Here is a 24359-nt window from a genome sequence, read left to right as displayed (position 1 = left end):
TCCTTTAGGTGTTTGAAAACCCAAGGCTTTGTTCATCCATCCAAGGACTGGGGTGAGCATAGAGACATTTCCACTCTACCTAAAATGTTCCCATGTGTCCATGGAGAAAACTCTTGGAACACTCCTTTAGTGCAGAAACACTGAGTTTACATATGAGAAAGGAGAGAAACACTGATTTTTTTTTTTTCCCTTCAACAAAATTCAGTTTTGGTAACCACAACCAATTCAAACCCTGCATTTCCTGAGCAGATTCACTGTGAGAGGAATTCTCAAAAACAAACCCCTGGAAATGCAGGAGTGACTGACCAGATGGGCTATAAAGCTCTGAAATGCAGGAGCTACCCAGCTGGTAGCTGGGTTATAAATCCCTGAAATGCAGGACTGACCAGCTGGGCTGTAACACTCTGAAATGCAGGAGTGACTGACCAGATGAGCCCATAGAGCTCTGAAATGCAGGAGTGACTGACCAGCTGGGCTATAAACCCCTGGAAATGCAGGAGTGACTGACCAGCTGGGCCATAAATCCCTGAAATGCAGCAGTGACTGACCAGATGGGCTGTAACACCCTGAAATGCAGGAGTGACTGACCAGCTGGGCTATAAACTGAAATGCAGGAGTGACTGACCAGCTGGGCCATAAATCCCTGAAATGCAGGAGTGACTGACCAGCTGGGCCATAAATCCCTGAAATGCAGGAGTGACTGACCAGCTGGGCCATAAATCCCTGAAATGCAGCAGTGACTGACCAGCTGGGCCATAAATCCCTGAAATGCAGCAGTGACTGACCAGATGGGCTATAAACCCCTGGAAATGCAGGAGTGACTGACCAGCTGGGCCATAAATCCCTGAAATGCAGCAGTGACTGACCAGCTGGGCTGTAACACCCTGAAATGCAGCAGTGACTGACCACCTGGGCCATAAATCCCTGAAATGCAGCAGTGACTGACCAGCTGGGCCATAAATCCCTGAAATGCAGCAGTGACTGACCAGATGGGGCCGTGGCAGCCGTTCTTGATGTTGTGCTGGATGAGGGGAGGAGCCACGTCTGTGCACAGGTAGTGGTGGGCATCAGCCGTGAGCCTGAAGTAGCCATCGACCAGCGAGGTGAAGGACAGCGCCTCGGCGTGCGAGCCCAGCCTCAGCTCCTGCCAAAACAGCACAGTCAGCTGGAAGAGGCCATTGAAGACCCTCACTCATTTGCCTGCTGATTGCCACGAGCAGGAACTCCCTCCCTCCCCTGCAGATCCGGCTTGGAGGAGGCAACAGTGCAGGTGCAGCCACTGCACCCTTACGTTGGCTGTTCCCAATGAGGCCTGGCAAGAACTTGGCAAGGAGTTGGCAAGAACTTGGCAAGGAGTTGGGAAGAACTTGGCAAGGAGTTGGCAAGAACTTGGCAAGGAATTGGCAAGAACTTGGCAAGGAGTTGGTGAAGACCCAGCACGGAGCCAGCACAGGGCGGCTGCTGCAATTCCTGCTTCACTCTCCACCTTTAAGCCAAATGAACTGTAGGGGTGACTCTGGTGGTCTCTCACTGCAGACCCTTCATCTGCCTCGTTACCACCGTGACAGATGGAGATCAAGAACCCTCTCCCCAAGGACTGAGACTCCTACCACAGAGAGTGTTGTGGAGAAGGACATGACCTGTTCTTCTCCAGGAACTCCAATGGACTTATTCTTCATTGTGTTCATCCTGCTTGGATGATTTTCTGTAGATTCAGCTGTTCCCCCACAGCAATTTCAACAGACTCTCATTGTTCTGCCTGTTCCCCCCTTTTCCCTCTGTGGACTATAACTGGACCCCTGGGCCAGGCAGGATTTTGGGGACTCTCCCCAACACAACAAGACAGATCCCCATGATCCAGACCAGTGAGGACCTCGCCTGTGTTGGCAGCTATTCCCATCCCCCTTCTCTCTCTCTCTCTCTCTATCCTTTTTTATTTCTTTTCTCACCCCACTATCACATTTATTGTTTTTGGCCCTAATAAAGGTGCATTTGTTGTGATTAAACTGACAGTCCCCTGCTGTTTGTCTTTTGCACTTTGGGATCGGCTAAGGAGCCATCACAACACCCCACTACAAGCAGATCGTGACCACCCCAGCTCCTCACAGCTTTAAAAACATCCCAAAGTTTCCTCCCAAATCCTTGGCATCACAGTAGGACCAGCTCATCCCCTGCTCCCAAGTCAAGGTTGTCTAATGGAACGGCAACAAAGCAAAAAAAACCCTAAAATCCTTGGAATTTTTACTCCCAGGAAGGCTCAGAGAGAAGAGCAGCAACATAAAGATGCCATCACCCAACAAAAATTGTTTTAAAAAAAAGCTTTAAAAGATTTTATTCCATTATCAGTCTCGTTGAAGGCTGAGACACAAGAGATGTAAAACTCTATGCCATTCCATCAGAACCTATCTCCTGGTTACAACACATTATAAATGCTTTTATAAATTAGATTTTGCCAGACAGTGCTGCTAATACTTCTAACACCACCTATTCACTTATATTTACCTACATTTAACACCAATCACCTCTATTTTTACCCATATTTTACCTATATTTAACACAAATCACCTCTATTTTTACCTACATTTTTACCTCTATTTAACACCAATCACCTATATTTTTACCTCTATTTAACACCAATCACCTCTGGTTTTACCCATATTTTACCTATATTTTTACCTCTATTTAACACCAATCACCTCTATTTTTACCTATATTTTTACCTCTATTTAACACCAATCACCTATATTTCTACCCATATTTTTACCTCTATTTAACACCAATCACCTCTATTTTTACCTCTATTTAACACTAATCACCTCTATTTTTACCCATATTTTACCTATATTTTTACCTCTATTTAACACCAATCACCTCTATTTTTTCCCCACGTGGCCCTGCTACAGTGCATTTTTCACAGCTCTAATTCTCTAAAATACCTGGTCTTTTTGCAAGGCCATCTTTTGAAACCTGTTGAGACTTTTTTGTAGCTCAATCTCTCTCAACAATGCCATCTCTGTTCCATGGCATTCCCAATCAGCACACCTTATCTCAGAGCTTGCACACAGATGTACAAGACTGTGTGAGCTTCCTGTCAGGTTTTGAAATATTTTTAAATCCATTTCCCATTTCCCCCCCTTTTTTTGGACTGTAAAAATGTCTTTGATGGTCTCATTTATCGTTTTCTGCACACAGTGAAGTGCACAAGGCACTCTTACTAATACAGAATATTAACAATATACTGTATTATCAAATATTATTGTCAGGACAGCAGGAATGCTGGAACACCCCTGGAATGTTTGGATTAATGAGGAATATCCCTCAGCCACTTTTGGCTACAGGATGTTGGGGTTTAGTGGCCATTCCCTGCCCTCCCCTGTCACAAATTCTGGAATTCTGAAATTCCTGGTGGGATTAGTGAGGAAAATTCTGTGCCAGCGTGGACACAGCTGCACTCTGAACACCGTTTGTGCTGTGCCCAGTGTCAGGCCAGCACATCTGGGGACACTGACACCCCAAATGTCCCTCAGCTGTCACCTTGGGCCCACCCCAGCCTGGCTCCCCATGGAAGGGAAAGGAGCCACCAGGGAATTAAGTGATCCATCAGGGAATTAAGTGATCCATCAGGGAATTAAGTGATCAGTCAGGGAATTAAGTGGTTCATCAGGGAATTAAATGATCCATTCAGGGAATTAAGTGGTTCATCAGGGAATTAAATGATCCATTCAGGGAATTAAGTGATCAATCAGGGAATTAAGTGATCCATCAGGGAATTAAATGATCCACCAGGGAATTAAATGATCCATCAGGGAATTAAGTGATCCACCAGGAATTTAAGTGACCCACTATAGAATCAAATGATCCACTAGGGAATTAAATGATCAATCATGGAATTAAGTTATCCACCAGGGAATTAAATGATCAATCATGGAATTAAATGATCCACCAGGGAATTAAATGATCAATCAGGGAATTAAATGATCCACAAGGGAATTAAGTGATCCACCAGGGAATTAAGTGATCAATCATGGAATTAAATGAGCCACGAGGGAATTAAATGATTCATTCAGGGAATGAAATGATCACCAGGAATTAAATTATCCACCAGGGAATTAAGTTATCAATCATGGAATTAAATTATCAATCAGGGAATGAAGTGACCCACCAAGGAATGAAATGATCCATCAGGGAATTAAATGATCCACCAGGGAATTAAATTATCACTCAGGGAATGAAGTGACCCACCAAGGAATTAAATGATCCACCAGGGAATGAAACGATCCACCAAGGAATGAAATGATCCATCAGGGAATTAAATGATCCACCAGGGAATGAAATTATCAATCAGGGAATGAAGTGATCGCTCAGGGAATGAAGTGATCCACCAGGAATTATGTGATTCACCAGAGTATGAAGTGATCCACCAGGAAATGAAATGATCCACCAGGAAATGAAATGATCCATCAGGGAATGAAATGATCCACCAGGGAATTAAATGATCCACCAGGGAATTAAATGACCTCTCAGGGAATGAAGTGACCCACCAGGGAAAGAAGTGATCCACCCGGGAATGAAATGATCCACCAAGGAATGAAATGATCCACCCGGGAATGAAATGATCCACCAAGGAATGAAATTATCCACCCGGGAATGAAATGACCCACCCGGGAATGAAGTGACCCACCCGGGAACGAAACCCGGAGGTTTTTCCAGGGCAGCTGAGCCGCCAGGGTGAGGGGAAAGCCGAATTCCCCGGGTGAGCCGCAGCGTGCCCCGCAGCCCTGCTCACCATCCTCCTGTTGTCCTGCTTGTTGATGCTGACCGTGCAGTCCCTGATGACGACGTGCGTGATCTCGGGGAAGTAGGAGAAGCTGTTCCACGCCTCGCGCACTCGGTGCTTCTCCTCCACCTTTCTGCTCCTGCCGTCGCATTTCTTCCTCTTCTCCTTCTCTGTCGGGACGGGCTGCCAATGGATTGGGAGAAAGGTTCAGTTCAAGTGTGTTTAGCAGGGTGGTTTTTACTCTGCACCAAAAATTCATGCTAGAATGATGCTATAAATTAATTATTAGTTAGAATTATGGACTGGAATAATGATATAAATAATTGAATTCATATAAATTACAGAATAATAGAAAATATAGAATATGTTTTGTAATACATTTACTCTATACCAAAAATTCATTCTAGAATAATGCTATAAATTAATTATTAGTTCGAATTATAGACTAGAATAATGATATAAATTATTGAATTCATATCAATTACAGAATAATAGAAAATATAAAATATAATGTATTGCAATACATTTACTCTATACCAAAAATTCATTCTAGAATAATGCTATAAATTAATTAAGTTAGAATTGTAGACTAGAATAATGATATAAATAATTGAATTCATATAAATTACAGAATAAAAGAAAATATAGAATATAATGTATTGCAATACATTTATTCTATACCAAAAATTCATTCTAGAATAATGCTATAAGTTAATTATTTATTAGTTAGAATTATAGACTAGAATAATTATATAAATTATTGAATTCATATCAATTACAGAATAATAGAAAATATAGAATACAATGTATTGTAATACATTTACTCTAAGCCAAAAAATTATTCTAGAATAATGATATAAGTTAACTATTTATTAGTCAGAATTATAGACTAGAATAATTATATAAATTATTGAATTATAGAATAAGAGAAAATATAGAATATAATGTATTATAATATATTTACTCTAAACAAAAAATTAATTCTAGAATAATGACATAAATTATTTATTAATTAGAATTATATAATAAAATTATTCTATAAATTATAAAAATAATATAAATTGTAGAATAATAATATAAATACAATAATATTTAAAATATAATATAATGTACTCTAATACATTTACTCTATACCAAAAATTTGTTCCAGAATAGTAATATTATTAGTTGGAATTCTAGAACAATTATATAAATTATAAAATTAATATACAGAATAGTAATATAAAATATAGAATATAATGTATACTAACACATTTACTCTAAACATAAAATTAAATCTAGAATAATGATATTAATTAATTATTAATTAGAATATAATTATAACATTAATTCTAAAATTACTATAAATTATAGAGTAATAATATAGACTACAGAATATAATGTCTTAATACATGAACTCAATCTCTGTAATTCTGGAATGCTTTTCACAGAGCCTTTCATTGTCCTGGTCAAAGGGCTGCCCACAGAGGTTGGCCAGTGCTCAGTCTTGGATTAAAGCCCTGAGCCTGGTCTGGTCTCCAAGCCAAGCCTAAAACTTTGGGCTGGGCTGGAACCCGCTGAGCTCCTTCCAGCCTGGATGTGGGAACCCCGGCCTTGCTCTGGGGTCTCGTGTGGTGGTGAAATTCCTCCTCCAACCCGAGTTTCCAAAGAAAAACTGCAGAGGCTATTGCTGTTTGGTCCCAAGGCAGTTTCTTGTGAGTTATCTAAAAGATTTTCTCCTTGAGCTGCTGTGGTTTGCTCACAGCCCAGGCAGAGGCACACACACACCCTGACATCCTCTCTGTCTGTGTCTTCTTCTCTCTCCCCACCCAGGGCTGCTGCTATCCTTTATATATTACATATTACATGTTTATAGTTTTTCCCCAATGCCTATTACCTATATTAAATGGTGATTTTCTACTCTAAACCAATCTGTGAGTGCCAGCATCACCAAGGACATGGAGGTGAGGAAGAAGAAGGAGGAAGAACAGGATCAGCCCACTTTCCTCCATCTTAGAACATCTGACCCCCATGTACAAAGTAAAACCCCCCTGTACAGGTGCTAAAACCCCCCTGTACAATACTAAAAAAATTTCCCTTCTGTTTTGTAACTACTTTTACTACACTATCTATCCCTTTGTGACTGCTTGTTCCACCTCCAAAGTTGGTAACTCATCCCATGGCTCAAACCCAAAATCACAGCTGTGTCCAGCTGCCTGTCGGGGTCTCAAATGCTTCTGACCAAGGCCTGGAACCTCCAAAAATGTCTGAGAGACATTTGGAGTTCCAACACCTGGATAATCCTGCAACCCTAGAAAACCCTCCAATAAAAAGCTGCTCTGCAAAGACCACAGCCACCTTTCAGCAGCTGTGATGTCCCAAAAAATCCCTTTATTCCCCCTGTCTCAGGGTACTCACGCTGGGCTTGAGCCTCCACTGGATGCCGTTGTTGCCGCTCACCATCACCTCGTACCTCTCGTTGTCCCCACAGCTGAATTTGTTCAGCTCGTTCTCGGCAGAGATCAGCAGGAACGAGGGCTCGAAGATCTCCGCCCCGAAATATTTGGTCAGGATCTCCATGGTGGATAAGTATTTCACCTTCAGGTCCCGCGGGGAGACGCTGTTGTTGCAGATGGTTTTGTTGTTGAACTCCTTCAGGAAATGCTTGAAAACGTTATTGATCCGAATCCTGGTCAAGAAATTCCTCTGCCTGATGGTCCTGTTCAGGGTCTCAGGGATATAATGCTTGTAACTGCAAGGAAAAGCAAGGGGTTACATTAAATTAAATTAAATTAAATTAAATTAAATTAAATTAAAATTAATTTAAATTAATTAAAAATTAATTTTAACTAATTATAAATTACATAAAAATAAAATTAATTCATTTAATTAAAGTTAATTTAATTTAAATTTGATTGAATAAATAAAATTAATGAAATTAAATTTAATTAATTTAAATTAATGTAAAAAATTATTATAATTATTATATAAATTAGTAAGTATATAAATTAATATCTTTAAATTAATTAATTTAATTAATTAAACTTGCTGAAATTAAATTAAAATTAATTAAAATTAATTAAATATATTAAATTAAATAAAAATTAATTAATTTAAAGTAATTTAATTTACAATACTTAAATAAATAAAATTAATTTAATTTAATTTAATTTAATTAATAAAATGATTAAACTTATTTTATAAAATTAATTTTTAGAATTAATAATTAAAATTAAATTAAATTAAATTAAATTAAATTAAATTAAATTAAATTAAATTAAATTCCTCCTGGGAGAGTAGCAGAGCCAGCAGGGACAAAGGATGGATCCCAGCTCACCTGATGTCCTTGGGAAGCTCTGGCAGCTTCATGTTTTTCTTGATGGCATCGTGGGAGATGGCCAGGACAGCCATGCCCAGACACTCATTCTCAATCTCATGGACCTCCTGGTCGTTTTTGGGATCTCGGATGGGTGCCAGGCCCTTCACCAGGTCATACTGGCCCTAAACAGAATAAAAACCCAAATTACCCAGTTGGTCTTTCCCAGAGTTTGTGCCTGAGCCAGGAATTCATCCCAGGATCCCTGGGCAAGGAGAAGCTGCAACCTCCTTCCATTCTTTTATATATCAGCCCACCAAAAATTCACTTTTTAAAAATTAACTACAGGAATCACCATCCCTGGCTCCTTTTAGTACCTTCAATATTTATTTTCTGCTCCACAAAACCAACTTTTTGTATCTCTGCTTTATCCCTGTCCTTCCCACCCAAAGCCTCTCAAGGATTCCTCTTTAAGCCAAGTCTTGCTCTGGGATAGCCTGGGAAGTGTTTGGTTATCAAAGAGCAAAGACATTTCTGTGCCTCTCTGCTTTAATATTTCCCTGGAATTATCTTTCCTTGTGGTTCCCAGTGTGAAAATCCTGCAGGAATTCCACTCAGAATCAACAGTAAATGAGATTTCCTCAGTGCATTCCATTTGCTCTTTCATCAACCTGAATTTTCCCATTTTTTTGGTGAAACCTGACAGCTTCCTGGTTTGAAAAATCCTTAGGAAGGCACAAGAGGAGAGCAAAACTGCAGTGAGATTATCAATCTCTGTCGCCATGGGGTTATCAGTAAATGTTTATCAATCTTTAACACCACCCAGTAAAAAAACCTCATTAAAAGGACCCAGCCCTGCCAGATTTCCCTCTGCTGCTGCTCCTCTCCAGCCCCACCTCTGTGCAAATGTCCCACAAAAGGTGACTGACAGCGTTTATAAACACAAATAATTCACTTCAGAAGAAAACATTTACAAAAAATAAAACCCTTTTTGGGAGAGTTTCTTTACGCCTCCTTCAAGCGGCGAATTCTCTCCTCCCCACCAGGCAGCAGCAAAAAGAAAACCCTTTCCTCAGGGGTCTAACAGGACACAAAATGCGTATTTTAAGAGCTTAAAAAGAGGTTTTTAAAGCGGTTTTTATGGAATGCAGCAGCAGAGGCAGCTCCAACCTGTGCAAAGATGTACTCCAGGGAATCCGAATCCAGGATGGGGGTCCCCTCTGGGGCCAGCTTCTTGTCATAGGCCTTGGCCCTCCTGGGCGAGTGTCGCCACACCGAGGGCTCGCTCTCGCTGGTCCCGTGCCAGTTGGTGAAATAATATCTGCCAAAAGAAGTCAGAAACTTGAGAAATTTGGTTTGGGGGAAAGCCTCCATTCGCACCAGGTAATTTGGGTTTTGGAAAGCAAAGCAGTTCAAAGGAAGAATGGGTCAAAGTTCTGCCTGAAGGTTACGTGGTCCAACATTCCAGCACATTCCTGGCTTGAGGAACTGGGGGGGAATGATACAATTATTATGTATTATTAGGGGATTTTTTTGTTTGTTTGATTGTTTGTTTGTTTGTTGTTAGAGAGATGGAGCACCTCTCCTGTGAGGAAAGACAGGTTTGGGAATGTTCCCCTGGAGAGGAGAAGGATCCAGGGAGAGCTCAGAGCCCCTGGGAATGTTCCCCTGGAGAGGAGAAGGATCCAGGGAGAGCTCAGAGCCCCTGGGAATGTTCCCCTGGAGAGGAGAAGGATCCAGGGAGAGCTCAGAGCCCCTGGGAATGTTCCCCTGGAGAGGAGAAGGATCCAGGGAGAGCTCAGAGCCCCTGGGAATGTTCCCCTGGAGAGGAGAAGGATCCAGGGAGAGCTCAGAGCCCCTGGGAATGTTTCCCTGGAGAGGAGAAGGATCCAGGGAGAGCTCAGAGCCCCTGGGAATGTTTCCCTGGAGAGGAGAAGGATCCAGGGAGAGCTCAGAGCCCCTGGGAATGTTCCCCTGGAGAGGAGAAGGATCCAGGGAGAGCTCAGAGCCCCTGGCAGGGCCTGGAGGGGCTCCAGGAGAGCTGGAGAGGGGCTGGGGACAAGGCAGGGAGGGACAGGACACAGGGAATGGCTGGGAGCTGGAAGTGGGAAGATTTAGGTGGATATTGGGAATAAACTCCTGGCTGTGAGGTTGGGCAGGCCCTGGAATAGAATTCCCAGAGCAGCTGTGGCTGTCCCTGGATCCCTGGAAGTGCCCAAGGCCAGGCTGGGCAGGGCTGGGAGCTCCTGGGGCAGTGGGAGGTGTCTGGGATGGGATGGGATGGGATGGGATGGGATGGGATGGGATGGGATGGGATGGGATGGGATGGGATGGGATTTAAGGTCCCTCCCAGTCCAAACCAGTTTGGGATTGACGTTTCCAAAGCCCCAAATCTGCAGCCCCAAATGTCCGGTCAAGGCCGGAGTGGCTCAGCCCCATTGCAGAGTCAGGATCTTGGCAAAATAAAATTAATATTTTTAGTTGAGCTCTTCTTAGGCAGGAAGCCCGACCCAAAACTGTGCCAAAATCTCCTGACACGAAGCAGAGGATAGTCAAGAAGTCCTTGGGCTGAGGCCTGGGGGGCAGAGCAAAGCAAATCCTCCTGAAATCCCGAGGAAATGACTTTGCTTCCCTGTTCTCCTGCAGAAGAGGAGTCAGAATGAAAAACTCCAATTCTCCTGTTATTTCCTGAAAATCATCACGGGCAAGGTATTGTGCATTGTTTGGGACTGAGAGGAGACTTTGCTCCTCTTCCTAATTAACTGCTCTGATTAACGCAACGCCCAGGAGTCACCAAAACAATTGGAGCCCCATTGTTTGAGGGAGGAGTGAATACAGGAGAATCTTTTCCTTGGAAAGCTCCGTGGCTTCCTGGGAGTGATTTTGGGAATTTCACTTCCAGAACAGGAACAGGAACATGAATTTCCCCATTCCCAAGTGAGCTGGGGAGGGAATTGTGCCCTGAGCTCCAGAAGCATCTTCCCTCAGAGCATCTTCCACCATCCTTCATCATTATCTTACATATCTGTGTACAATTCTACAATAAAAACTGTATTATATTATATTATATTATATTATAGTATAGTATAGTATAGTATATTATAGTATATTATAGTATATTATAGTATATTATAGTATATTGTATTACTTTCATAGTATTAATTATATTACATTACATTATATTCTGTTATATTGTATTATATTGTATTGTATTTATCTATTAGATTTTATTATATTCTATTATATATTACATTTTATTATATTACATTATATTACATTGCATTATATTATATTGCATATTGTATTCTTTATTATGATATTATATAATATTTTGTTCTATATCATATTCCTTATTAGAATATTATATAATATTTTACTATCAAAACCCGCTATTCACTTCCAAAAATTGTTTAAAAACCCTCCAATCCCTACAAAAACATAAGTTTACTTTCATTTACTAGCAAATACAAAATCTAATTAAATTTTAACAAAAAATTATAAAACTCTGTCAAGTACAAAAACCACTAAATTTTCCACAAACAAAAAAAACCCACACAAACATAAATTACACAAAAATTCCAACCCTTGTATTTCATCCATCTATATATATTTGTATAAAATTTATAAAATTTTATAAAAATTATAAACGTTAAGTTCCTTTATAAGTATAAAAGTCAGTAGTATTATAAATCTACAAAATACTACAAAATACTATAAAAATACACAAAGTATTACAAAGATGCTATAGAAATTTGCAAAGTATTACAAAAATACTACACAAATACTACCCAGATCCACAAAAGACTGCAAAAATACTACAAAGATCCACAAAGTAATACGAAAATACTTCAGAAACCCAAAAAATACTATAGAAATTCACAAAATATTACAAAAATACTACACAGATCCACAAAATATTACAAAAATACTGCAGAAATCCACAAAATATTACAAATATACTGCAGAAATCCACAAAATACTACACAAACACTACAAAGCTACTACAGAAATAACAAAGTATTACAAAAATACTAGAAAAATACGACATAAATCCAGAAAACGCTACAGAAATACTAGAGATCCACAGAATCCTATAAAAATGCTGCAGAAATCCACAAAATATTACAAAAATACTACAAAGATCCACAAAATCCTACAAAAATACTGCAGAAATCAACAAAATACTACACAAACACTACAAAACTACCACAGGAATAACAAAGTACTACAAAAATACTACAAAAATACTACAAAAATACTACAAAAATACAACACAAATCCAGAAAACGCTACAGAAATACTAGAGAGATCCACAAAATCCTACAAAAACATTACACAACTCCACAAAATCCTACAAAAATCCTACAGAAATGCAGAGAACCACTACACAAACCCACCAAACCCCACAGTCTGGGTCCCTTTTCCACACCAAAACCACGGAAGAGTTAAATTCTCCTCCCCTGTGAGCAATGACTCCAGGATATTACAAAATCATGGGGGTTTTCATTAAAAAAAAAAGCAAAAAAACCCCAAAAAATAGAACTTGAGGCAAGTGTGAAAAGCACAGGGAACACAGAGTTTCTGTGCAAAGTCCTTGTAAAACATCACCAGAAATGCAGCACATCTGGCACTGATTTAGGGCAGAGGAGGAGAAATTCACACAGAAAACAAAATTATTTCAGCACAGGGAGAAAAGTTAAAGCCCTAAAAACATTTCAGCCCAGTCACATTGTTCAGTTTAGAAATAACATTTAAAAAGACACCACAAAAACCTAGCAATGTAAGCAAAAATGCTAATTATTTCATTTGTGAATTGCCATCTACAGTTAATCCACTGCTCTATTGTAATTTTTTTTTCATTTTTAAAAATTTAATTTTTAAAAATTTAATTTAAAAAATCATTTCTGAATTATTACGTACAGGTAATCTACTGCTCTAGTAAAAATTATTTTACATTTTTTTTAATTTAAAATTAATTTTTAAAAAATCATTTCTGAATGATCAAGTACAGTTAATCCACCACTCTATTAAAAATAAATTTAAAAATTAATTTTTTAAAAATAATTTTTAAAAATTCCTTTCTCCATTATCATGTACAGTTAATCCACTGCTTTATGAAATAAGCCCAGACCATTTTCCTTTTTCCCAGAGGAATTCTGCCTCTAGCACAGCTCAGAACAAACCAAATTCATTTAGGGAGCAGTTTCACAACCTAAAAGCCACAACAGAAATAAATGAAATAAAGCAAAATACCACCAGGACATGAATGTATTCCTGGGAAAATGGGAACCTTTGGATTTCATTGCTTAACTCTTTCTGAAATGCATCTGAAATTGTTTAAAATCCATTTTTTTGGCCCAAAGTTTGTCAGTTTTCATTTGCAGAGTACAAGGGACAAGAGAGATTTCCCTGCCAAACTTTAAATCCCAACTCCAAAGCTGGAAAAATAATAAAATAATAAATAATTTTTTTAAAATTTAAAGCAAATAATAAACCACCAGAACTTTTAATTATGGAAAGCAGGGGCTCTTCCACAGCTTCATTCTATGAAGTGGTACAAGAGGAAAAAAATACAGAAAATAGAGCTCAGCATAAATTAATTGTGTTCATAATTATTTTCAGGAAACAACAGAGGAATTGGAGCCATTAATTATCTTAAATCATCTTGTTGGGTTATGAACAGCCAAAAATTATTTTTAAGAGGGGATTTTAAGGAAGCTGCCTCCCATCATTCACCCAGAGCAGAAACACAAACACCAAACATAGCAAAAACTGGTTTTTAAGAATCAAAAGTTCTTCATTAATTAACTGAATTTAAAAGTTAGTTATTAAGAAATAATTAAATTTAAGAGTTGCTAATTAATTAGATGTTCTTAATAATTAAAAGGATTAAATCCTCACAACGACACTTTAAATATCACCTTCTTTTACTGAGAAAAACAGAGAATTTCAGGCTCAGGGGAAATTCCCCAGGTTCACATTACACCAGTAATTTTTATTATTAAATTGTTTTATTATTTGTTACTGTGGCTGATCTCAGGGCACCCTGAGCTCTGTAAAAACCTTTTAGAGTCCCTCAATTCTGGTATTTTGTGCTGTTTATCTGGCCAGCCTCATCACAGCTGAGATCTGCCAGGATTAAGGCATTAATAACACTAATTAAAGAAAAAAAGGAAAATACTCCAGCATCCTCTTCCCCCTCCAAAAATAAGAATTACCATCACTTGAAAAGCAAAGATCAGCCATTCTTCCTTGCAGCAGTTCATCCAACAGTAACAATTCCAGCTCAAAAATCCCGTTGCAGAGCCCTCTCCTTGCAGAGTGTGGGAATATTTTTTACAAAGTTATTTTCTTAGAGCTGGACCTTGAAGAACCAAGAAATCTGTGCACTTCCTGAAGTTTCTGCATTCATTATTCCTGCAAGCCAAGCTTGTTTCATCTCTTTTTCTCCTCTACTGAGCATTTAAAACTCACAGTGCTACAAGGAAAGTCGTAATAAGAGGAGGAAGAGGAAGAAGATTCAGAAGAATCAGAAACAGAAGAAGAATCAGAAGAATCTGAAAAATAAGGATCAGAAGAAGAATCTGAAGAATAAGAATCAGAAGAAGAATCAGAATCACAAGAATCAGAATCACAAGAATCAGAATCACAAGAATCAGAAGAAGAATCAGAAGAATCAGAAGAATCAGCAGAATCAGAACAAGATTCAGAAGAATCAGAAAATCAGAAGAAGAATTAGAAGAATTAGAAGAATCAGAAGAAGAATCAAAATAATCAGAATCAGAAGAAGAATCAGAAGAAGAAGAATCAGAAGAATCAGAATCACAAGAATCAGAAGAATCAGCAGAATCAGAATAAGATTCAGAAGAATCAGAAAATCAGAAGAATTAGAAGAATTAGAAGAAGAATCAGAATAATCAGAAGAATCAGAATCAGAAGAATCAGAAGAAGAATCAGAAGAAGAATCAGAAGAAGAATCAGAAGAAGAAGAATCAGAAGAAGAATCAGAATCACAAGACTCAGAAGAATCAGCAGAATCAGAATAAGATTCAGAAGAATAAAATCAGAAGAATTAGAAGAATTAGAAGAAGAATCTGAAGAATCAGAATCAGAAGAATCAGAAGAAGAATCAGAAGAATCAGAAGAAGCAGAATCAGAATAAGAATCAGAAGAATCAGAAGAATCAGAATCAGAAGAATCAGAAGAATCAGAAGAATCAGAAGAATCAGAAGAAGAAGAATCAGAAGAAGCAGAATCAGAATAAGAATCAGAAGAATCAGAAGAATCAGAAGAATCAGAAGAATCAGAATCAGAAGAATCAGAAGAATCAGAAGAATCAGAAGAATCAGAATCAGAAGAATCAGAAGAAGGTGAAGAAGAAGACAAAGAAGAATCAGAATCAGAAGAGGTGCAGAATGAGATTTCTAACACATGCCAGAAGGATGAAACTCCCCTGGATGAGGCTGGAGCACTGTCTCTGCCCCAGATCCATGTGCTGCATTTCCAGGAGGCCACCTGGGGCTACATCTGAGCCCCGGATCCTGGGAATATCCTGGCTCCTGGTTGGGTTTTCCCATGTTTTCCCACAGACCCCTGGTAGTCCTGGAGAATTCCAAAAGCAACAGCCTGCTGCCTTGTCCTTTTAGGAGTAAAATTCCCTGGAACACTTCAAATGGAAATTCATCCATAAAAGCACTGACACAAAACCCAGGGTTTGGAGCTAATTTCCAATTAACTTTGACCTTGTTCACTCCCAGCTTTGTGAAAACAACTTCCTGTGCTTTTTGAATTTTTTTTCCTCAAGGTTAAACCCCAAAGATGTAAAGAAATCAGGAGATATTTGAAGCTCCTGCTGCTCATCTCTCCTCTAAGCTGTGCAAACCAAGCTGCTGCTTTTGGTTTTGCTTCCCTGCTTCTTCAGGAGGAATAAATAAATCTCATTTTTTCAGGTGTTTTCTCTTACCTCATGCGATAATGGAGCCTGAAGGATGATTTTTCCTCCACCTTGAAGACCTGGTTTGGTGCATACCAGAGCTTTTTGTTCTCATCATACAGAGCAAAGAGGTTGTGGCACAGAGGGGACACAGCTGGCACAAAAAATACACAAATGGATGAATCACAAAGCTCCAGTACATATCCACACCCCAAAACAAAAAAAAAACATAAAGCAAATATTGGATCATGAAAAGAAACTGATACTGGGATTAGCTTGAAACAAATAGGTTGAGGTGGAGCTGTCACCTTGGGTCAACCCACGGGGTTTGGGTGGATTAAACAGATATTTCTGGTGTTAAAATGATCCTCAAATCCTGATTTTGCCCAAGGTCTGAGCTTCAAGGAAATTACTTAAAACCTTCATCTTGTCCAGGTCACAGGAAAGGGAGTTTTACCAAACTCAAGTGTTTGTTCTCAGCTTTATTTTATTAATAAATTCAACCCCCAGAGGTGAATGGAGGTTTTGGCAAAGCTTTGGTTGGTCCACAGAGAAAGACCCCAGAGAAAGTTTTGGTCTGTTCCAGCTAAGAACACACTTTGACACCAATGGACTGATCTGCTTTAACTTTGAATTTCCTCCATCCCAGAGCTGTTGGAATTCCTTGCCCCAGCTCTGGGAGCAGCTGCACCTTCTGTGGGTTCACAGCCCCCAAAGAGCACCACCATAAATAGGTGGCTGTTAAATACCCCTCACTGTGCTTCAATCTCTTAAAAAAACAACATCAGCACTCAATTGGTGAGGTTTGTCCTGCAGATTTACATAATTTCACCCATTCCCAAGGAAGAGGAGCAATTAGGCAAATGAGCTGAAGGGGATTACAAGAATCCAGGGGATGTGGGCAAAGAAAACATTTTTTGAGAGCTGCAGGAAAATTCCTGCCCAGTTCCCCTGTTCTCACCCCACAGCAGCTGGACAATGTTTGGTGTTCCATGGGGAAAGAACCCCAGAACTGTAAATACAAAAGCCCAGTGGGGTGTGAGATCAAGCAGAGATTAAATCCACTTTTCCTGTGCAGTTACAGGAGCTTTGCTGAGCCCCAGCCTGGAGGAAGGAGCACAGCACAGCCCCTGACACGTGAGGGATGCACACAAGGTCAAAGCAGCTTTGTGGGGATTTATTGGGATGGGGAGGCTCTTCCTCGGAGTGACACACAGAGGAGAGCTGAAATAAATCCAAATACTCACAACACCTCTGGGCAGCCTCAATGCACAGCTCCTCCGAGGTGAACTCGCCGCTGGAGTAACAGATGGGGGCTTTGTCCTGCAGGTAGAAGAGAATTTCCAGCCCCTGGTGTTGAGCTTCCAGGTTGAGCTCATTTCTCCTGGTGCTCCTCATTTTTGCACAGAAAGCCATGGCTTTGCAATCTTCTTTTACGTTGAGATACTGGGAGTGCAGGGAAAAGAACAAAGGGAAACGTGAGGGGAGTTGGAATTATCAGGACATCACTGCTGGCTGGTACCACAATCCTCCAAACCCTCAGGTGGGGATTTATTCAAAATCAACGAGGTAAAAAGGGGGGAAAAAAGAAATATCAGTGATTATTCTGGTTCTGGGAACTCTGCTCCAAATCATTCCCTTCTCTTCTGGTGGTGCCACAGTTTTCCTGCAAGGTTTCTCTTCTCAAAGCAGAAATAACCTTCACATCCTTCAGCACCTCGTTGGCTGCAAAACAACACTTGAGCCCCAGTGATTTAAACAGCTCGTCTGATGTTTCCTTTTGTAAAAAGTCAGCTTCTATTTTTACAGCCCCTTAACAGCAAAATATTTCTCCTCTCCCACCCTTTGTGTTTGAAACTGCTGATGGTTTATGAATCATGATGCATTTTATAAGATTTATTGGCATTTATTTTTTATTACTACTTCTCTGTGTCTCCAGGAGGAAAGGGTAGCACCAAGTAGGTTTAATGCAAGAGCTTTTAGATTGCCAAGGATGCACAACAGGGCAGCTCTGACTCAAAAGATAATTTAATTTTATACCCAGTGCTTAACTAGAAAGAGCAGAAAGTTATTTGAGTTATTTGGGTTCTTTGTTCCATGTTTTTCTAAGCTTTAAAAAGCCCAAACCACCAATTTTATAGTTTATGAAATTAATCCTCCCACCAAAAAACAAATAAAAAATGAACCCCCAAAGCCAACACACCTGCATTTATGTGCCTGTGGGATCCTCTACACAACTGAAATGGGTCTTCACTCTCCTCAGGAGAAGCTTCACTCTGACTGAAAAAAAAGGAAAAATAAGCATCATCAGGAATGGCTTTGTACAGCTTGAGGCACAAATGAAATGGTCAGGCTGATAAAATTCCACCTGCAGTCCCAGGGAACAGAAGAAATAATAATAATAATAATAATAATAATAATAATAATAATAACAATAATAACAATAACAATAACAATTATTATTATTATTATTATTATTATTATTACTACTACTAGTTGTAACAGAGACATGGATCTGGCCTCAGCCAAAGGCAGGAGTTTGGGCACATCCACTGATCCCTTCTGACACTTTGGGGGCATTGCCTGAGATGAAACCAAAAAACTAGGAAAACCTCGGTTATTCCCTGGATTTTCTCTATTTTCAGTTTGGAATTGTTCTCATCACAAGCCTCAGCTGTGAAACCACAGGGACATTTTCCTCTGTGCTTCACCTCCTCCATGCCTTCATTCCTCACATTTTTCATTAGATATTAATCCCAATTCTTCCCTGCTTTCAGTTTTTCCTTCCTCTCCCAGATTGTAATTTAAAATGTGTCCAAACTAAACCTGACAGTGCTGCTGGTTTGGGAACCCTCACCCATCACTCATCTGATGCTGAAAATTCCTCCACTTCCAGCCTCCATCCCTCCTTTTTCCCTCCTCCCCATCCCTGCCAAAATGTGTTTAAAATAAATGTGTGTTTATTATTTTTGCTTCACCAGTGCGAGGTTAATCTGACCTAGCAGACTTCAGCAAATATTGCTCTAAAAGCCTGAGGCTTCGTCTGGAAAAGTCAGACAGAGCCAAACAACATCCCTGGTGCTTGGGAAGAGCCCAGCAAACCCGATTCTATCCCAGAAAAAAAATTACATTGAAGAGCCTGGCACACATCCCCAATTAAATTGCATTTTTCTGCCATCCCTGCCACTTGAATGCTGAATTTGAGGTTCCAGACACATTCTCTTGGCAATAATCTGGGGAAGAAGTAATTGCAAGCATGATTTTTGGGATATGCAGAAAAGCCAGGAATTATTTCTGCACAGCACCATAAAATTCAAATGGTTAAAATTAGTAATATTATTAATATGTATTAATACATATTAATAATGTATTAATATATACTGTGGTGTTAATATTATTTCTATGAAAATATTATTTCTAAATAATTTAATATTAATACTACAGTAATATAATTTATACACAGCACCATAGAACTGAAATGCAAAAGGTGAAATTTATTGACTCTCATTAAAACCCCCTTTTAAATTACATATAACTGAAGCTCAATACATTATAATGTCTGTGTGGGCTTAATGTTAAAAAGATTGTCCAGATGTTTTAAAATGTGAGCGGGAATATAAAACCACTGCCTTTTACAGATTCATAAATCCAACTTTTTGTTTTTCAACAGAGCTGCTTTGCTTTGGTTAGAAACTCCTACTCTTGGTTTTAGTCACAGCAATTCCCAGAATCCTAAAAACCTTTAAGTGCTGCTTCATTTACAAAACCTTCTGGGTTTGAACCCAACAACCCAACATCCAATCCATTATTTATTTTTTCCTAATGGGCTTCCCAGACATTCCCCTGCTCATTGTCAGGGATTCACCTTTGAAAAATGCATTTTCATCTTCCAGCAAGGCTCCTTCCAGCCAGCCAAATTCCTGCTCTGTCTGAGCATCCTTCTCCACACCTACACGGTCAAATGCTTCCTCTCTGAAAAGTGATTTTTATCCTTTGCCACTCTCTCAGAGCTTCACAAATTGTTATTTGTGGTTTTTTGGTCTCTTCTCTACTCCAAGGGATGTGCTCAGTCCCTGCTGCATTTGCTTTTTTTCAGGCCTATTTTAATTTCACATCATTTCTGTTTCTCCCAGTTGAAGTAGCTCTTTGTAATGCACCCTCCACAATATTTTTGGGAGTGCAGGATGTTTTTTTCTTGAGATCCCATTCCCCAGGCAAAGGCTTTTCCTGCTTATTTAAAATCTTGACCCACCCACGGTTGGTCAAGGGAAGCCAGGTGAGGAATTTTCCCTCACGTACAGAGCCCTCAAAAACTCCTGGTATCACAAAGAATTATGAAATAGAAATCAGTCTGGCCATTCAACTATTAGGATATTTGGGAGATAATAATATTTCGTAAAAACTCAAATTCCTGACTATGATTTACTACATTTGCTGCAACCAAGCAGCTCCAGCATTTTTAAGGAAAAAAACAAATGTACAACATTATCTGTTAAACAACCTCTTTATATTCGTCCACGCCTCAAAAACTAAGAAACGGCAGATGCAGAAATTAAGTATTTTTGAAACTCTGAGTAAATCTTCCTTGAGCCAGAAGGATGCTGCTGCACCAACCCCACACGTCACCATAAACCAGGATCCTGGAAGCCAAATGCAAAGAGGGAACGTCCATTGCAGGGGCAAAAGTCCCGAAAACATGAATACAGGAAAATCCCAGCTAAAATCTGACCAACCCAAAACTCACTTTGAAGCACCATTTGCAAGTTCTTCCTCTTTTCTGCCCTCTCAGCCAATCTAGTTGCAGGTTTCCTAACCTCTTAGAGATTGAAAATTTAGATATATATGAGCACATGCTATTTGTTTTCCACAGGATTTTCTCACCAAATGTACATTTTATTTGTTTTAACTATTTATTATTGTGTTCATTCTCTGCTTTTACTCAGAGGGATCACATCACACGCTGTTTACCCCAAACCAGAAAGAATAATTCCCCGTGGGATTTTCTGTGCAATCCATGCTGTGATATGACTGATCCACTCTGCAAAATTGTGTTTTAAAACAGGGCCAGGAGGGCACAGAATGGGAATTTTCCCCGAAAGTGGTCGACGTGCAGCAAAGTTCTCAAAAACTGAAAACCAGCCAGCCTCATTAGTGGCATGCTAATATTACATATTTCCATTTTTAGCTCTCTCTGAAAAGCAGAGGAGGCCAACCCCTGGTGTGCTCCGAGTGCTTCCCAAAGCCACCCATCCCCTGCTGCAGGTCGAGGACTGACCCTGCTCCTTTCCTGTGCCTTTCCAAAGCATTTTCAGCCACTTCTCTGAATTCATGACGTGCCACCCGTGTAGGAAGAGGCTTCTCAGCCCTCTTAGAGAGCTGGGTGTTAAATTGTCACCTTCATTGTTCTGCCTGCAGTGGCTGGGGCAGATGCAGGAGCACACAAACACACAAAATCACTTTTTTTTTCCTGTATTACCTGCTCTTTCCAGACTGATTTTCCTTTGGATACAGACTGGGCTGCTACAATGACCAATTTTTCACAATCTGGTTTGGGTTGGAAGTGACCTTTAAAGGTCACAACCCATCTGCAATGAGCAAGGGCATCTTCAACAAAGTTTTTATAGCTTATAAATGTGTGCTTAATCCTCTTTCATCCCCGATTACTGGTAGAATAACTTTTAATTATACAGTTCTTGAGGTTTACAACCAATTATTCTATCCTTTATAGTCAACCCCAAGCACTTGTCTGCTAAACCAGGATCGATTCCCTTGGAGGCAAAGAAAGCCTCAAGAAACCATCATGGAAACCTTCCAACAACAACCTGTTTTTTCTGCAATTAAGTTTTAATTACAGAATTAATTTAATTTTAATACGTTTTTCCTCACAACTATCTAAAAAACAGCTTTATTGCCCACACTGATGCTCACGGGGCTGAAGGGGCATTTTGGTTTTAAAGTGATTAACAGGGATGATTTGTTTTTATTCCTGCCCGGGACATGGCATTAATGACCCTTTTCCTTCCTGGATGTTCTCCTCTCTGCTCCCCGTGCCCGGGGCAGTTTGGGGATGGAAGATGGGATGGGAATTCTCTGGAGAAGAGCCACGCCACCTTCCCAGCATTGGGGCAAGCTCCGGGAAGCGCGGCCCCTTCCCGCTGGCACGGCGCTGGTCCCAGGCGTTTCCTGAGGGGCATTTCAGACCCGTGCCAAAGCTTCCAGGGAAACCATCCTGCCAAAATGTCACGGGTTTGACAGCGGCACAATGCTAGTGCTCCTATGAAAATGTAACCTTCTCCATTGAATGCTGTGAAGTGGAACTGAGAGCAGTGTAAAGCAGGCCCAAGCTTAATAACAGGGGAAAAAAACTTTATTAAGCTACTACTACAAAAGGAAAAAAAGAAAGGAAAAAGAAAAAAAAAAAAAGCACACGAAGATCAAAATGAAAATAGATGGACAGTGAGTTCTCCTAGGAATTTTGCTTTTAACCCCTCTGTATTCTCAGAGGTGTGTCCACCTTCAATTAGTCTATATCCAAATTGACCTCTTCCTTCTGGAAAAATTCTTTTCCCGTGTCAAACCATGACACAAACACCTCGGGGATTCTCACGGGAGAAAGCGCTGAGGGTTGTGCAGGGCTTGTTCCTGAGGGCTGCCGTGGCACTGACCCTCAGCAGGGCACCGGAGCGGGATGTGGCAGCGCTGCGGATCCAAGTTAAAACTTCCATGGGAGGGAACTGAATGGGAATGAGCAGGGAGAGCGAGGAGGGTCACACACACGGCAGCAGCTCCAGAGCTCCTGGGCAGCTCACACTCAGCAATAGCTGCATGCAGGGAATGGCTCTGCCTGCTCCAGGAGAGGAGAACACGCTGCAGGCATGGCACAGATCCATGGGAATGGGAAGAATGGAAAAGAACGGGGAATGGAAGAAAACCCACCCAAAAAGGAGCCCACGTCTCTGCTGAGTGGGAGACCAGAGCAGGCAAACTTCAGCACACAGCTGGACTGAGATGCTGGACACATCCAGAGGAGGGGACGAGGATGGAGAGGGGCTGGAGCACAAACCCTGTGAGGAAGCCCTGAGGGAGCTGGGGGTGCTCAGCCTGGAGAAAAGGAGACTCAGGGGTGACCCCAGCACTCCCCACAGCTCCTGAAAGGTGCCCGTGCCCAGCTGGGGCTGGGCTCTGTCTGCAGGCAGCACTGACAGAACAGAGCACACAGCCTCGAGCTGTGCCAAGGGAAATACAGGCTGGAGAGCAGGAAAAAGTTCTTTACAGAAAGGTGATAAAGTTCTGCAGTGGCTGCCCGGGGAGGTGGGGGAGTCCCCATCCCTGGGTGTGTTTAAAAAGCCTGGATGTGGCACTGGGTGCCAGGGGCTGGCTGAGGTGCTGGGGCTGGGTTGGACTCGATGATCTTGGAGGTCTCTTCCAACCCAGGGATTCTGTGAATTCTGTGAACTGACCCTGTGTGGACACAGGGCCAGGGCAGCGCTTGAGCAGCTTTCCCAAGCAGGAAAAGCCACAGGAAAGGAGGTGAAGCAGTTTAATGAAGGTCTGTAACTGGAGAATTCTTCCCCTTCACCAGGCAGGAGCAAGTGAGGTCACTCATCCTGTTCTCCTGAGCCTTAAAACCTCAGAGATCCCACCATGCTGAAATGATGGATGAAGAAACCTCTGGGGACTCGCTATGCATTTACAGGCTCTCAGAGCTCCAGGTTCTCCTAAAAGCCAGTTTTTCATAAACCAGAGTCCACCCCACCTCACCTAATTCACTGAACAGAATTCATTTCCTCCACAGGCTGTGCCTGTGGAGAAGGGATGATCCCCAGGTCCCAGATGTGCCATCCTGGCACCTGTTCCACTGGGTAATTCCTTAGATAATTCCATGTTGGTTTTCTTAGTTTTTAAGAGATGGCATAAATGAGAGATGCTTTAAAAGATTTTATTCCATTATCACTCTTGAGGAATAGTGAGACACAATAGATGCAAAACTCTTAGTGTTTATATAAAAACATCTAAAACTGTATAAACTTTCTGTTAAATTAAAAAAATTCTTTATGAATCCATTTCCTACAATTCCCAAGGAACTGTTTGCAAAACAATCTCCATGACCCACTGGTGCTCCTCAACAAGGGAATTTCACCAGTTTTCCATTTCACCATTTTTTTAAGGAAAAAGCAAGCATGGATTTATGAGGACAGCACCCAGATTTCTGAAGGTACCTCAGATCTTCAGTAAGAAACAAACCAAAACAAGCAACCAGCTGAGGTCCAGCAAAGCCAAGACTGGTGAGAAATGTTCTCAGCATGTCCTTACTGCAAATGAGGAGCCATGAAAAGAATTGCTGACTTACCCAG

At 40.5% G+C, this 24359-nt stretch overlaps 1 protein-coding gene across 2 annotated transcripts in view; it reads right to left on the bottom strand.

The window, feature by feature from the left end:
- Nucleotides 1-24359, bottom strand: part of JAK1 (Janus kinase 1) — a 57333-nt gene that overhangs the window by 15063 nt on the left and 17911 nt on the right. Inside the window, exons 2-9 of one of the 2 annotated variants that reach the window (XM_077785310.1) lie at nucleotides 18209-18285; nucleotides 17253-17451; nucleotides 16036-16159; nucleotides 9243-9393; nucleotides 8094-8257; nucleotides 7175-7508; nucleotides 4787-4960; nucleotides 987-1144 (exon numbers count right to left, since the gene is read on the bottom strand). In XM_077785310.1, coding sequence (XP_077641436.1) covers nucleotides 987-1144; nucleotides 4787-4960; nucleotides 7175-7508; nucleotides 8094-8257; nucleotides 9243-9393; nucleotides 16036-16159; nucleotides 17253-17451; nucleotides 18209-18214 — 1310 coding nt within the window. In that variant the 5' untranslated portion in view covers nucleotides 18215-18285. The remainder of the gene's footprint in view (nucleotides 1-986; nucleotides 1145-4786; nucleotides 4961-7174; nucleotides 7509-8093; nucleotides 8258-9242; nucleotides 9394-16035; nucleotides 16160-17252; nucleotides 17452-18208; nucleotides 18286-24359) is intronic. The other variant, XM_077785311.1, reaches the window with a different exon arrangement.

Source organism: Lonchura striata, chromosome 9, assembly GCF_046129695.1.
Source record: "Lonchura striata isolate bLonStr1 chromosome 9, bLonStr1.mat, whole genome shotgun sequence".
NCBI lineage: Eukaryota > Metazoa > Chordata > Aves > Passeriformes > Estrildidae > Lonchura > Lonchura striata.
The sequence above is the reverse complement of the archived record's forward strand: the minus strand, read 5'-3'. Positions and strand labels throughout refer to the sequence as shown.